Source organism: Oncorhynchus mykiss, chromosome 7 (genome assembly GCF_057628025.1).
Source record: "Oncorhynchus mykiss isolate SJ-2025 chromosome 7, ASM5762802v1, whole genome shotgun sequence".
NCBI lineage: Eukaryota > Metazoa > Chordata > Actinopteri > Salmoniformes > Salmonidae > Oncorhynchus > Oncorhynchus mykiss.
In genome coordinates this window covers 6,078,431-6,092,531 of record NC_143028.1, presented here as the reverse complement: position 1 = coordinate 6,092,531, position 14,101 = coordinate 6,078,431, and the positions used below count along the sequence as shown (strand labels likewise).

The 14,101-nt window shown below is 45.0% G+C and overlaps 1 protein-coding gene and 1 long non-coding RNA gene across 2 annotated transcripts; one reads left to right on the top strand and one right to left on the bottom strand.

Annotated features, from left to right (window-relative positions):
• The first annotated feature begins 916 nt into the window (after nucleotides 1–916).
• On the top strand, nucleotides 917–2,239 carry LOC110495462 (nuclear receptor subfamily 0 group B member 1-like). The gene is made up of 2 exons (XM_021570735.3): nucleotides 917–1,551; nucleotides 1,832–2,239. The coding sequence occupies exons 1-2, from the start codon at nucleotides 999–1,001 to the stop codon at nucleotides 2,071–2,073; spliced, it is 795 nt and encodes a 264-aa protein (XP_021426410.2). The 5' UTR covers nucleotides 917–998; the 3' UTR covers nucleotides 2,074–2,239.
• Nucleotides 2,240–8,466: 6,227 nt separating this feature from the next.
• LOC149982228 (uncharacterized) lies at nucleotides 8,467–13,863 on the bottom strand. Its single transcript, XR_016497022.1, has 2 exons — nucleotides 13,655–13,863; nucleotides 8,467–10,173 (listed from the first exon to the last, which is right to left on the bottom strand). It is a non-coding gene; the product is annotated as an uncharacterized LOC149982228 (long non-coding RNA).
• Nucleotides 13,864–14,101: the final 238 nt, after the last annotated feature.

The following is a 14,101-nucleotide window of genomic DNA, read 5'->3' as shown; positions in this document are numbered from 1 at the left end:
GGTCAAACTGAGCAATAGGGGGAGAAGGAGTGACCAAGAACCTGATAGTCACTCTGACAGAGCTCCAGAGTTCCTCTGTGGAGATGGGAGAACCTTCCAAAAGGACAACCATCTCTGCAGCACTCCACCAATCAGGCATTTATGGTAGAGTGGCCAGACAGAAGCCACTCCTCAGTAATTGGCACATAACAGCCCGCTTGTAGTTTGCAAAAAGGCACCTAAAAGACTCTTAGACCATGAGAAACAAGAGTCTGATGAAACCAAGATTGAACTCTTTGGCTTGAATGCCAAGCGTCACGTCTGGAGGAAACCTGGCACCATTCCTATGGTGAAGCATGGTGGTGGTGGCAGCATCATCCTGTGGGGACATTTTTCAGGGGCAGGGACTGGAGACTAGTCAGGATTTAGGGAGAGATGAACAGAGCCAAGTACAGAGAGATCCTTGATGAAAACCTGCTCCAGAGTGCTCAGAACCTCAGACTGGGATGAAGGTTCACCTTCCAACAGGACAACAACCCTAAGCACACAGCCAAGACAATACAGGAGTGGCTTTGGGACAAATCTCTGAATGTCCTTGAGTGGCCAAGCCAGAGCCCAGACTTGAACTCAATCGAAAATCTCTGGAGAGACCTGAAAATGTAATCAATTTTAAGGCTGTAACATACCAACATTTGGCAAAAGTCAAGGGGTCTGAATACTTTCCGAATGCACCATATAACCTAATTATTTAGAAAATCTAATTCAGGGTTCCTTTTGCATAATCCAGAAATTGGTTATTGTACTGTATGAAACCACTTAGGACTTTGGTGGCAACTGGCTGTCTGGCGGCAACTGGCTGTCTGGCTCCCTCTAGTCGTGCGCCTGTGAAGAACTGGGTGGGCGGTGTCGTCGAATATTTAAAAAGTCTAAACAAGTTGTCAATGAGGAGGAAGGAAATATAAAACCTCATCTTCCACGTCGCCAGGGTTGTATTCACCAGCTATCAACAGAAGGACGGGATGGCTTGCTCTGACAGCTGCCAGTGCCTCGGCGAAAGGGGACAAAGAAGCATCCTTTACAGCATTTTGAAAAACGACAACCAACCGAATCAGCATTCACAGGGGCGGGAGAGGTTCGCGGTCCCGCAACAGCAGCCTTGTTCGTGTGGATCTAAGAAGAAAGTGGTTCTCCGTTCTCCCCAGACAACGTGTAAAGCAGCGTCGGTAGCGCTTTTAAAAACGCTGAAGTTTGTTAAAAATGTACATTGTTTTCGGAAACTTCCAGCGGAGGACCAGTTACAGCTCGTGCGCAACGGCTGGGCTCAGCTGCTCGTTTTGGGCATGGCGCAGGACTTGATCGACTTCGAGACGGTGGAGACGCCAGAACTCAGTATGTTACAGAACATACTAACCAGCGGACAAGGAAGACAGGAGACCGCGCACGGGCGCAGTGGCCAAGGCGTTTCTCTCACTGATGTCCAAGGAATAAAAATGTTTTTGAATAAATGTTGGGGACTGGACATCAGCACCAAAGAATATGCATATTTAAAGGGAGCCATTCTCTTCGATCCAGGTTTGTTAAACAAATGGTTTTATAGTGTATTTACTAGTTTTATTATTATTAGCAAGCCTATTATTATCATTATAGTTGTTTTTGTTATTATTTTTTAGAATAATAATGATCATCATTATCATTATTATTATTATTGTTTTGATCATTATTATCATTATTATTAGTAGCCTATTATTATTATTTTATGAATGGGCTATTATTAACTATGCGAGTATTTTTGACTCGTTTGAGTTCACCTTAATAGTTCCTGATTTTAACTTCCATTTTATTCTCTCCTTAGACATTGCAGAGCTCCGGTGTCAAAGCTACATTCAGGCACTGCAGAGCGAAGCGCATCAAGCCCTTAGTGAATATGTGAAAGTCACTCACCGAAGAGACTCTACAAGGTTCACTAAACTATTCATCGCGCTCTCCATGCTACGGTCCATCAATGCAAACGTCGTGGCTGGACTTTTCTTCAAACCTGTCATCGGCACGGTCAGCATGAATGAACTTCTGCTCGAGATGTTTTACGGAAAATAGACTGAATAAACTGTTTAAAGACTGAACACAGACAGAGCTGTGGGCTGGACTGGAGGCTGAACAGAATAACAACAGGCAGGTGTAAACTGTAGGGTTGCTAGCCATATGTATTTATTTTGCTATAACACATCCTATTTTTGTCAAATAAAAGTGTTTGCTGAACTTTGCATGTGGTTATTTCAGTTTATTCAATATTATTTGATTGCAATACATTATTTGGATAATGCTGACATAGCCGCATAATACATTGAATCTTATTTGATTGCTATTGTAACCAGGGACCCTCTGCACACATCTACAACTGCCTCCCACCAAGCATCGTTACCCATCGCTCCACAACAGCCGCGGCCCTTACAGAGCAAGGGGAACAACTACTTCAAGGTCTCAGAGCGAGTGACGTCACCGCACCCCGCTAACTAGCGATCCGTTTCACATCGGTTACACAATACATTACCTGGATAATGCTGGCAGTGATAATGCATTACTGTGTTTCACCTGAAGAGGGCAATGCTCACCCACAAACCGAAGAGAGAATTTGAGTCAGTCTAGAAAAATACATTTCCATTCATGCAGACATTGACAACTACATCAATCCCAAGGCTTTTAGCACTCCCATCGGTCCTGAACTGTCTAGGTTGTAAACTGCTTTATGAGGTACTGTGAATATGTTAAAAACAGAAGTAGTGCTAGTAGTGTTTCTAATACTATGCATTCATTCAACACGCCTCCAGACACCAATGACGTAGCATCTCAGGGCAGGTCATTGGACTGGGTCGGTCCCTTAGGAGGGGCTGCTGTACCATCTAGTGAGGGTGAGGTGGGTCACAACACGTGTCTGGTGCCAACCAGTGTCAGGATAAGACCAGGCTGTTAGGATACCCACACCACATGCCACACACATCAATGGAAGGAAGAGGCACATGGCAGGTGGCTGTGGGGATCAGGAGTGGCATGGACCCAGGGTGAGGCGTGTGGGCTTCCAGTCATGCAGTAAGGAGAGGGGAAGGCTGCCAGGCCTGAGAGGTGTTGCCGTGAAGAAGCGCTGGGCGGAGTCCGTGGGAGGAGGCAACAGGCTGTGGCGGTGAGGCCTGATGATAAATGTGATCAATGTGGGCTAAGTTCATTATAGGAGGGGGAAGAGGAAGATGAGAAAGAGTGGGAAGAGGAGGAGGAAGAGACTTAACAATTGCCATTGGGTGTACAGAAAATGCTGCAGTTTTAAAGCAGGTTTGCTGCAATTCTATTCATTTTGCCCTGGGGCGGAGAGAAATGTAGGCCGTTTTTATTATGATATCTGAGTGAGACTGACTAACAAAATAAATGGTGACCCCCGGACGGTAATTCGACCATGGCCGCTAAACTAACTAAAATGGTAGCTGACATGGGGTAATTGACTGAATATCAGAGACTGACATAACAAGAGAGAAACTCCTGATACACAACCACATTTCGAAATTGCACCTTGTGTTTTCTATTATTCTAACTCTAAGTCTAAGTTGAGACCCCGAGAAATAAATCCGGGAGTTGCCTTATTTCTACACCACCTATCTGATCTCCAGCTCTGAACCCAGTTCTGAACCCAGCTCTGAACCCAACTCAGAACCCAACTCAGAACCCAACTCTGAACCCAGCTCTGAACCCAGCTCTGAACACAACTCAGAACCCAACTCTGAACCCAGCCCTGAACCCTGCTCTGAATCCAGCTGTGAACCCAGCTCTGAACCCTGCTCTGAACCCAGCTGTGAACCCAGCTCTGAACCCTGCTCTGAATCCAGCTCTGAATCCACCTCTGAACCCAGCTCTGAACCCTGCTCTGAACCCAGCTCTGAACCCAGCTCTGAACCCAGCTCTGAATCCATCCAGCAGAGCTCTACATGCCTCAGAACCACCTATGGTGGCACTTTGACATCTCAGTCCCCCAAAGAGGTACATATCTCACTTTGTCAATCATCCTAGCGCTGAGGTTTAAGTCAGTATTTGACACATGGCATCCCTAAGTGATCCCATCTCATTTCCAATGAGGCAGGAGATCATGATGGATTGATCCCAAGGAGCCAGGCTGTCAGTACAGCAGGCCTCTTCCAGGGCATCACAGACCTTCTCTCTCTGTCTCTACAGCGCACGGCTTCTCTCTGCATGCCTTCTCTAATTAATCTGCTCCCTAGAGTTCAGTTCCCCCATAGACTTCTCATCTCCTCTTCACTTGCTCCTAATGTGACAACCTAAACCGTGGTATCAGCTCTGCCCTAGTTACTGTATAATACCCCTGTCTCCCCCATTGCTGTGTCTTGTCATAGAGAACATAATGAGAAGAAGAGATCACATTTTCCCCTTGCTGTGCCTCGTCAGTTGGTGTCAGAGGTGGGATGTGGGTCCTTTTCTGTGCGACGCCCAGTGAAACAGCATCACTGTGTTAATGCTAACTGGCGACTATGAACTACACCGGGAAAGAGCAAGAGCAGCGATACAGTGCTACTGTTGGGAAGGAAAACTCGAATGGCTTTGAATCTGTTTAATGAATATGAGAGGGATTCATCCAATAAACCTCCATCTGTAGGAATGGATAATGAATAATACATTAGCAACATTTCAACCCTAAACGCAGCATCTGCTAAGCTAATTGATTTCCTCATTGGATGATCTATCTGAGAGAAGATAGATATAAAACCATGCTGTTTATTGCTTCTTTTGGAATAGCACAGAGATAATTCATCCAATAACTCGGCCAATTGATGCAGGAGTGGAAAATTGCTGTTATTTAATAGAGGCCGACTTGTGTATTACCTGTGTAGGAGTGGCACATTTCTTTACATTGTGTTTGTGCTACAGGCTTAACCCACTGGTTCATTGATCCAATAATTGCATTGTTGCCTGATCATGTATATTCCGCTCAAATGTTTCCTAATTCATTTTAAGCTCTTTCTTTCATATTTCCTCCCCCTTTAGAGAGGCTCCCCACTGCACCGGGCAGCCCCTCCCTCCTTACCTCCCCTGAAAGTTGCATGAAACAGGATAATCTCAGGGTGTCAATTATAAACAGGCACAGTGACTAATATACTCATTCCCCCTGGCAGAGGTCTGCTGCTGCTTTGTTCTGACAGTTAAATACATGCACCTCTATTCAGCGAGGATTCCGCTGCTTTACGCTTCCTTTCATTAGTGTCATCAAGCTGGTGCCCAACTGTTTTCTGTTCCCTTCCTCCGGTCCCAGGTGTACTGAGACTTCTCTCGTTGGGAATTAAGTTGGGCTGAGGAGGACGAGAGGGTGTGTAGGATTGCTGGTGTAGGATTTATGCTAACAGAGGGGGCGTGTGTGTGTGTGTGTGTGTGTGTGTGTGTGTGTGTGTGTGTGTGTGTGTGTGTTACGTTGAGAAGAAGTTTGAACAAACCACTTCATCAGTCATCTCTACAGAGGATGAGTGGCATGAGACGCCCCTTGGTTTATTTCCCAGGGTTGTTTCTCTCTCTCTCTCTCTCTCTCTCTCTCTCTCTCTCTCTCCCTTCCTCCCCCCTCCCTCCATACACAATCTCTCTGCTTTCTTTCCAATTAAGCTCTTAATTGCCAAAGATGATAACAAGTTAATTATTACTCTACAGGCTAGTAAAAACACAGCTGTCACAGCACTCCGTGTGTCGCTGCAGTGTGTCTGTGTGTGTGTGTGGCTGACTGTAAGCTGCTGCTGCTGCTGTGCGATATCACCATCTGAGGGGGACAAGGGAGAGCTGTCTTTCAGCCCGATGGAGACCATCGGTGTAATGAGTTCATAGCCAGGGAGGGCAGCAGCTACTTAAACAAAAATATACCTTTTTTTCACTCTCACAGCGGCAGCCATTTTGACTTGGCAACCCACACTCAAAACCCACACTCACAACCCACACCCACAACCCATGCTCAAGCTTTCAGTGTGCTCAAATTACTAAGGCTTGGGGTTTATGAAAATACAATTGTTTACAACTATAAAAGTTGTCTTGGTGACAGGAGGCTGCTGATGGAGGGACGGCTCATATTAACATCTGGAATGGAGTCAATGGAATGGTATTAGACATATCAAACACGTGGTTGATGCCATTCCATTGACTCCATTCCAGCCATTATTATGAGCCGTCCTCCCCTCATTAGCCTCCACTGTGACAGTGGTGCAGACAGGTTTGCCCCTAAAAACTATCGATCAGAGTGACCTCATTTACTGTAGTCGTCCATGCACCGTTGTTCAGGGACCGGCTAGAGAGGGGCCCAGAGATATCTACAAGTAGGGTACATGTGACAGATCTATTCGTCACGTTGCTCATGTGTCTTGGCCAAATCCAGGTGTTTGTTTATGTAGGCCATGCACCGTTGTTCAGGGACCGGCTAGAGAGGGGCCCAGAGATATCTACAAGTAGGGTACATGTGACGGATCTATTCGTCACGTTGCTCATGTGTCTTGGCCAAATCCAGGTGTTTGTTTATGCAGAGAAGAGTTGTGGTTTTTGGGCTGACTGGTGAAACTGACTATGAACATCATGTAGGCTACAATTCAAGCCATGACCAACAGATGACAGTGTTTCACAAAGAATGTCTACGTTCCTGATCTGGCTCTTCCTTTTCTCTAGCTGCCATTTTGAATCAACACACAAACCAGTGGCGGTCAGTGACATTTATGATGAGGGAGCACAATTTTTTTTGTTCATGAGCATGGCCTTATTTCTATCACAACATGTTGGATGACTGTCATTCATTCTCCACTCACCCAGTTCAATGTAACATTGAGAGGTTGAGGCTACTACATGATACTTACATGATACTTTACATTTTCCGTGCACCCATCATGAGGTTGCTACAACCTAGCCTATGAATGAAAGTTTACAGCGTAGGTGCACACAGGTCGAGAGAAAAAAATGGAGATGACAGACAGTGACACATTCAATACCGCCTTGCACACCCTTGCCTGCATCTGGCTAATCTAGGGTGTAATCATTCGTCCAACAGTTGCAAAGGAGAGTTTCAATTGGATAAATTCAGGTATTTTTATCTGTGTTTCGTTTGCCTTTGTTTAAGATTTTTTTTCAACAGAATCAGAGTAATGAATACACCCCTGATCATAGCAGCCAGCCACGTTGTATTTATTCGAGCCTCTATGCACTCTCCTCCTCTCACATTTCACTTTGTTTGTGGACTTCAATGAGCAACACATTAGCTGAATGTGACCAGGTTAAAAAACCTTTCCAAGCCAAACCATATCATAACCTGCTACACACAGCCTACATCGTTGTCACCATATTAACTAAAGTAACGTCCTAGTCAACATAGCTAATATAACTAATGTGTTAGTAAACCCGCTACAATCATGCAGTAACATCACAGTGTACAGTCAGTAACACCGGCGGGCTCCGGTGGCAATAAATGAATAAAACCAAAAGCTGTGTCTGTTACTGGAACTCTGTAAAGCATTTATTTGGGCTGTAATTTCTGAGGCTGGTAAGTCTAATGAACTTATCCTCTGCAGCAGAGTTAACTCTGGGTCTTCCTTTCCTGTGGCGGTCCTCATGAGAGTCAGTTTCATCATAGCGCTTGATGGCTTTTGCTACTGCACTTGAAGTTCTTGAAATTTTCCAGATTGCCTGACCTTCATGTTTTAAAGTAATGATGGACTGTCGTTTCTCTTTGCTTATTTGAGCTGTCATTGCTATAATATGCACTTAGTATTTTACCAAATAGGGCTATCCTCTGTTTTCCACCCCTACTTTGTCACAACACAACTGATTGGCTCAAACGCATTAAGAAGGAAAGAAATTCCACAAAATAGCAAGGCGCACCTGTTAATTGAAATTAATTCCAGGTGACTACCTGGGATCTGGTTGAGAGAATGCCAAGAGTCTGCAAAGCTGTCAAGGCAAAGCGTGGCTACTTTGAAGAATCTCAAATATAAAATATATTTCGATTTTTAAACACTTTTTTGGTTACTACATGATTCCATATGTGTTATTTCATAGTTTTTATGTCTTCACTATTATTCTACAATGTAGCAAATATTAAAAATAAAGAAAAACCCTGGAATGAGTAGGTGTGTCCAAACTTTTGACTGGTACTGTAGGTCTGCATTGAAATCATTGCATGCCTCATCGATGGCCTGAAGGAGGCTGGCACGCTCATGGGGATGGCAGTCGTACATCTTTCTTGTATTGTAATCGTGTATTGTATTTTACAGTATAGTCGTGGTCCAATATGTTGCTCAGTTCATAAGAGCCCTCCCCCCAGCAACTTTATTTTGGATACATGTTTACTGTATAGGGGATGGATTTCTGATTTGTTTTAGACTTTCTGGATTATTCCCGTATTGGTACTGTATTGTATTGATATTGTCACGGCTTTCTTCTGTTGAAGGAGAGGCGGACCAAAATGCAGCGTGGTTATTTTGATACATCTTTAATAAAGATGAAAATAGAACAATATACAAAAATAAGAAAACGAAAACAGCCCTATCTGGTGTAACAAACACAAAGACAGGAACAATCACCCACAAAACCCAACACCAAACAGGCTACCTAAATATGGTTCCCAATCAGAGACAATGACTAACACCTGCCTCTGATTGAGAACCATATCAGGCCCAAACACAGAAACAGTCAAACAAGACATCCAACATAGAATGCCCACTCAGATCACACCCTGACCAAACAAAACAAAGAACATACAAAACAAACTATGGTCAGGGTGTGACAGATATTGTATTACTGCACTGTAGTAGCTAGAAACAGGGCCATTTCACTGCACCTGCCGTAACATCTGTTCATCTGTGTATTTGATTTATTACATACTGCACATTTCTGATCTCGTCAATATCATATTTTAAATCATAATAGTAATCATCATAGTAGTACATACAGTATCATACTTTTTATGTTTCTACTTTACAGACAGACATTTTCATTATGGAGTTCTCAGAATGTGTTGTAGACAAACGAGTTGACATGTTAAATCTCTAGGTTCACCAAACGTTTAAGTGGTCATCAATGAAGAGCAGTTGGATTAAGTCATAGTAAAACGTTTTCTAACAAAACAGAAGAAAATCGAAAGTAATGTGAGCGTTGCATTGTGAAAAACATTTACTCTATATGAACATGCATTGCAATGTGAAACATGTACACTACATGACCAAAAGTATGTGGATGCCTGCTTGTCGAACATCTCATTCCAAAATCATGGGCATTCTTATGCTGACGTTGCATCCAGAGGCCAATGGTGGCGAGCTTTACACCACTCCTCCAACAGTTCTTATGCTGATGTTGCTTCCAGAGGCCAATGGTGGCGAGCTTTTACTACTCCTCCAACAGTTCTTATGCTGACGTTGCTTCCAGAGGCCAATGGTGGCGAGCTTTTACCACTCCTCCAACAGTTCTTATGCTGACGTTGCTTCCAGAGGCCAATGGTGGCGAGCTTTACACCACTCCTCCAACAGTTCTTATGCTGACGTTGCTTCCAGAGGCCAATGGTGGCGAGCTTTACACCACTCCTCCAACAGTTCTTATGCTGACGTTGCTTCCAGAGGCCAATGGTGGCGAGCTTTACACCACTCCTCCAACAGTTCTTATGCTGACGTTGCTTCCAGAGGCCAATGGTGGCGAGCTTTTACCACTCCTCCAACAGTTCTTATGCTGATGTTGCTTCCAGAGGCCAATGGTGGCGAGCTTTTACCACTCCTCCAACAGTTCTTATGCTGACGTTGCTTCCAGAGGCCAATGGTGGCGAGCTTTACACCACTCCTCCAACAGTTCTTATGCTGACGTTGCTTCCAGAGGCCAATGGTGGCGAGCTTTACACCACTCCTCCAACAGTTCTTATGCTGATGTTGCTTCCAGAGGCCAATGGTGGCGAGCTTTTACCACTCCTCCAACAGTTCTTATGCTGACGTTGCTTCCAGAGGCCAATGGTGGCGAGCTTTTACCACTCCTCCAACAGTTCTTATGCTGACGTTGCTTCCAGAGGCCAATGGTGGCGAGCTTTACACCACTCCTCCAACAGTTCTTATGCTGACATTGCTTCCAGAGGCATTTTTGCCGTTGTTGCTCTTAGATGTTTCCACTTCACAATAACAGCACTTACAGTTGACCGGGGCAGATCTAGAAGGGCAGAAATTTGACTAAATGACTTGTTGGAAAGGTGGCATCCTATGATGGTGCCATGTTGAAAGTCACTGAGCTCTTTAGTAAGGCCATTCTACTGCCAATATTTGTCAATGGAGATTGCATGGGTGTGCTCGATTTTATACACCTCTCAGCAACGGGTGTGGCTGAAATAGCCGAATCCACTAATTTGAAGGGATGTCCACATACCTTTGTATATATAGTGTATTCTACTGCAGTGGGCTAGATCAGGGTCACACAGAGTGATTCTTGGTTGTCTTGGTAACAAATCTACTTTGAAACAAAAGTATACACCTCACACACATGGTTTCTAGGGAGTTTTTCCTAGCCACCGTGCTTCTACACCTGCATTGCTTGCTGTTTGAGGTTTTAGGCTGGGTTTCTGTACAGCACTTTGAGATATCAGCTGATGTACGAAAGGCTATATAAATAAATTTGATTTGATTTGATTTGATTTATGGGCTTAAAACAAGAAACCTGTACCATGTCAAATATAGAGTTGAAATGTATTACATTTTGAGTTTGCATCCCAATATTACACTTCATATACATCACAGAAGACTAAAATATATTACAACTGTTTGACATAGAAACACCAGATTTTTTGTAACCCCCCCAAAAACTGATTTAATTAGGGTTAGGCATTAGGGTTAGGCATAAGGGTTAGGCATTAGGGTTAGCAGAGTGGTTAAGGTTAGGTTTAAAATCAGATTTTATGACTTTGTGGCTGTGCCAGCTAGTGACCACTCTGTACAGCTACTTCCAGAACAAGAGTCATGATAAAAAACGCTAACTTGCAGAAAAGTGACTTCATGATTTTGTGTGTTGTAGCCAACTTAAAATGTGCTTAGTTTTGAAAAAACTGCCTTTTTGATGATCTCTTTTGAGTTATGTACTAAGAGTTGTGAACATGTATCAGAAAATTGTAAAAATTGCACCAAGGCGCTAACGTTTTTTTTTAATACACATCAATAACATGGTGAAATCTGATAGTTTTAGTTGAGTCTGTGCTGTATTTTATTTTAAATGGACGACAGGGCTGGCCTAACATGGCTGCTGCCTCGACATGTGAGGACCATGTCTGTAGGGCACCATGTCTGTAGGGCACCATGTCTGTAGGGCACCATGTCTGTAGGGCACCATGTCTGTAGGGCACCATGTCTGTAGGGCACCATGTCTGTAGGGCACCATGTCTGTAGGGCACCATATCTGTAGGGATACAGCCCAGCTACCCCCCCCCCCCCCCCCATTTTTAAATGTATGTAGTTCTGTCCTCGAGCTGTTCTTGTCTATTAATGTTCTGTTGCTTTCGCAACAGCTAATGGGGATCCTAATAAAATACCAATACCAAACTGCCAGAGTGAATAACGTCCTACAAGTAGCATCACTATATGGCTGGAGCTTCCCAGCAGCAGTAGTAGTCTAATGTAAGCATCTTGTTCGCTGTCATGTGCATTTGAATGGGGGGCTCATTGTGCCGTCACACCTTAATGAAGTGAAGATGATTTCATTTGGAGGGAAAAGCCACAGAAGCTAAAGAACCACATGGAGACACTTCATCCTAAATGAAAACATCTGGCGTCCCCTCTCTGGGAAGCCACACAGATAGACGCACATGCACGACCACGGAGACTTCCATGTTTAGCTTTCCAGTCAAACAACAAGAAAAAGGTAGGAAAAAAACAGAGAGAAGAAAAAAACACTGAAGAGAGAGAGAAACGGGGGGTAGAGGGGAAGAGAGAGAGACAGAGACAGAGACAGAGAGAGAGAGAGAGAGAGACAGGGGTGGAGGGGAAGAGAGAGAGACAGAGACAGAGAGAGAGAGAGAGAGAGAGAGAGAGAGAGAGAGACGGGGGGTGGAGGGGAAGAGAGAGAGACAGAGACAGAGAGAGAGAGAGACGGGGGGTGGAGGGGAAGAGAGAGAGACAGAGACAGAGAGAGAGAGAGAGAGAGACGGGGGGTGGAGGAGAAGAGAGAGAGACAGAGACAGAGAGAGAGAGACAGGGGGTGTAGGGGAAGAGAGAGAGACAGAGACAGAGAGAGAGAGACACAGGGTGGAGGGGAAGAGAGAGAGACAGAGACAGAGAGAGAGAGAGACGGGGGGTGGAGGGGACGAGAGAGAGAAAGAGACAAAGAGAGAGAGAGACAGAGAGAGAGAGAGACAGGGGGTGGAGGGGAAGAGAGAGAGACAGAGAGAGAGAGACAGGGGGTGGAGGGGAAGAGAGAGAGACAGAGAGAGACAGGGAGAGGGACAGAGAGACAGAGAGAGACAGAGAGAGACAGAGAGAGACAGGGGGTGGAGGGGAAGAGAGAGAGACAGAGAGAGACAGGGAGAGAGACAGAGAGAGACAGAGAGAGAGACAGAGAGAGACAGAGAGAGACAGAGAGAGAGAGAGACAGAGAGAGAGACAGAGAGAGACAGAGAGAGACAGAGAGAGAGACAGAGAGAGACAGAGAGGGAGACAGAGAGAGACAGAGAGAGACAGAGAGAGAGACAGAGAGAGACAGAGAGAGAGACAGAGCGAGACAGAGAGAGAGACAGAGAGAGACAGAGAGAGACAGAGAGAGAGACAGAGAGAGAGACAGAGAGAGACAGAGAGAGAGACAGAGAGAGAGAGAGACAGAGAGAGACAGAGAGAGACAGAGAGAGAGAGAGAGACAGAGAGACAGAGAGAGAAGACACAGAGAAAAGACCCAGAGAGAGACAGAGAGAGACAGAGAGAGAGACAGAGAGAAAGAGAGAGACAGAGAGAGACAGAGAGAGAGAGACAGAGAGAGACAGAGAGAAAGAGAGAGACAGAGAGAGACAGAGAGAGAGACAGAGAGAGACAGAGAGAAAGAGAGAGACAGAGAGAGACAGAGAGAGAGAGACAGAGAGAGACAGAGAAAAAGAGAGAGACAGAGAGAGACAGAGAGAGAGAGACAGAGAGAGACAGAGAGAAAGAGAGAGACAGAGAGAGACAGAGAGAGAGACAGAGAGAGACAGAGAGAAAGAGAGAGACAGAGAGAGACAGAGAGAGAGAAAGAGAGAGACAGAGAGAGACAGAGAGAGAGACAGAGAGAGACAGAGAGAAAGAGAGAGACAGAGAGACAGAGAGAGAGAGAGAGAGACAGAGAGAGACAGAGAGAGACAGAGAGATACAGAGAGAGAGAGAGAGATACAGAGAGAGAGAGAGAGACAGAGAGAGACAGAGAGAGACAGAGAGAGAGACAGAGAGAGACAGAGAGAGAGAGAGAGACAGAGAGAGACAGAGAGAGAGAGAGAGACAGAGAGAGACAGAGAGAGAGAGACAGAGAGAGATGGAGAGAGAGAGACAGAGACAGATGGACAGGAGCGGCAGAAGATTAACAGTTATTTCTTCAAGGATGTTTGACTGGTTTCACCGCAAGGCCAGGTGATGTGAGGTCTTACAAGTGGAGCGTTCTTGGGATGTTTTGCAGCAGCGCATTGACTCACCTGATTTATGCTGATTCGCCGACGGACCGAAGGGTCCCTGGCTGATTCAGTGAGTCGCTGGGCAGAATGAGGAGTCGTATTGATTGTTGTCTTCAGGTTTAATAGCAGTCCACTGAGTTATGACTCCCGTACTGCTCTGCTCTGCTCACCCAGGAGGGAACCGGCCAGCGTCAGCAGTTCACGCTGGAGCCATAAACAACTGGCCCCTCCTCTCAGCGCAAAAAAATATGTACACACACAAACCATGACTCACAGACACTACACAACACAAAATATATACAGCACACCTTACACATAATACACACTAAAATACTGGAACCATTTACCGGTAAAGAAGATTTTCAAAAGCTTCTATTCTTACCATTCTTTCTTTAAAATGTATTTCAAGAAATGATGAAATATATGTTTGTGTGTCATGCCATCACATCCTACACACACGGTCATGCG

Bases quoted from the DNA above. Each gene is read 5' to 3' on its own strand.
- LOC110495462 (XM_021570735.3), top strand. From the start codon at position 999: ATGGCTTGCTCTGACAGCTGCCAGTGCCTCGGCGAAAGGGGACAAAGA. The intron at 1,552-1,831 runs GTTTGTTAAACA...TTCTCTCCTTAG, and splicing joins AGCCATTCTCTTCGATCCAG to ACATTGCAGAGCTCCGGTGT.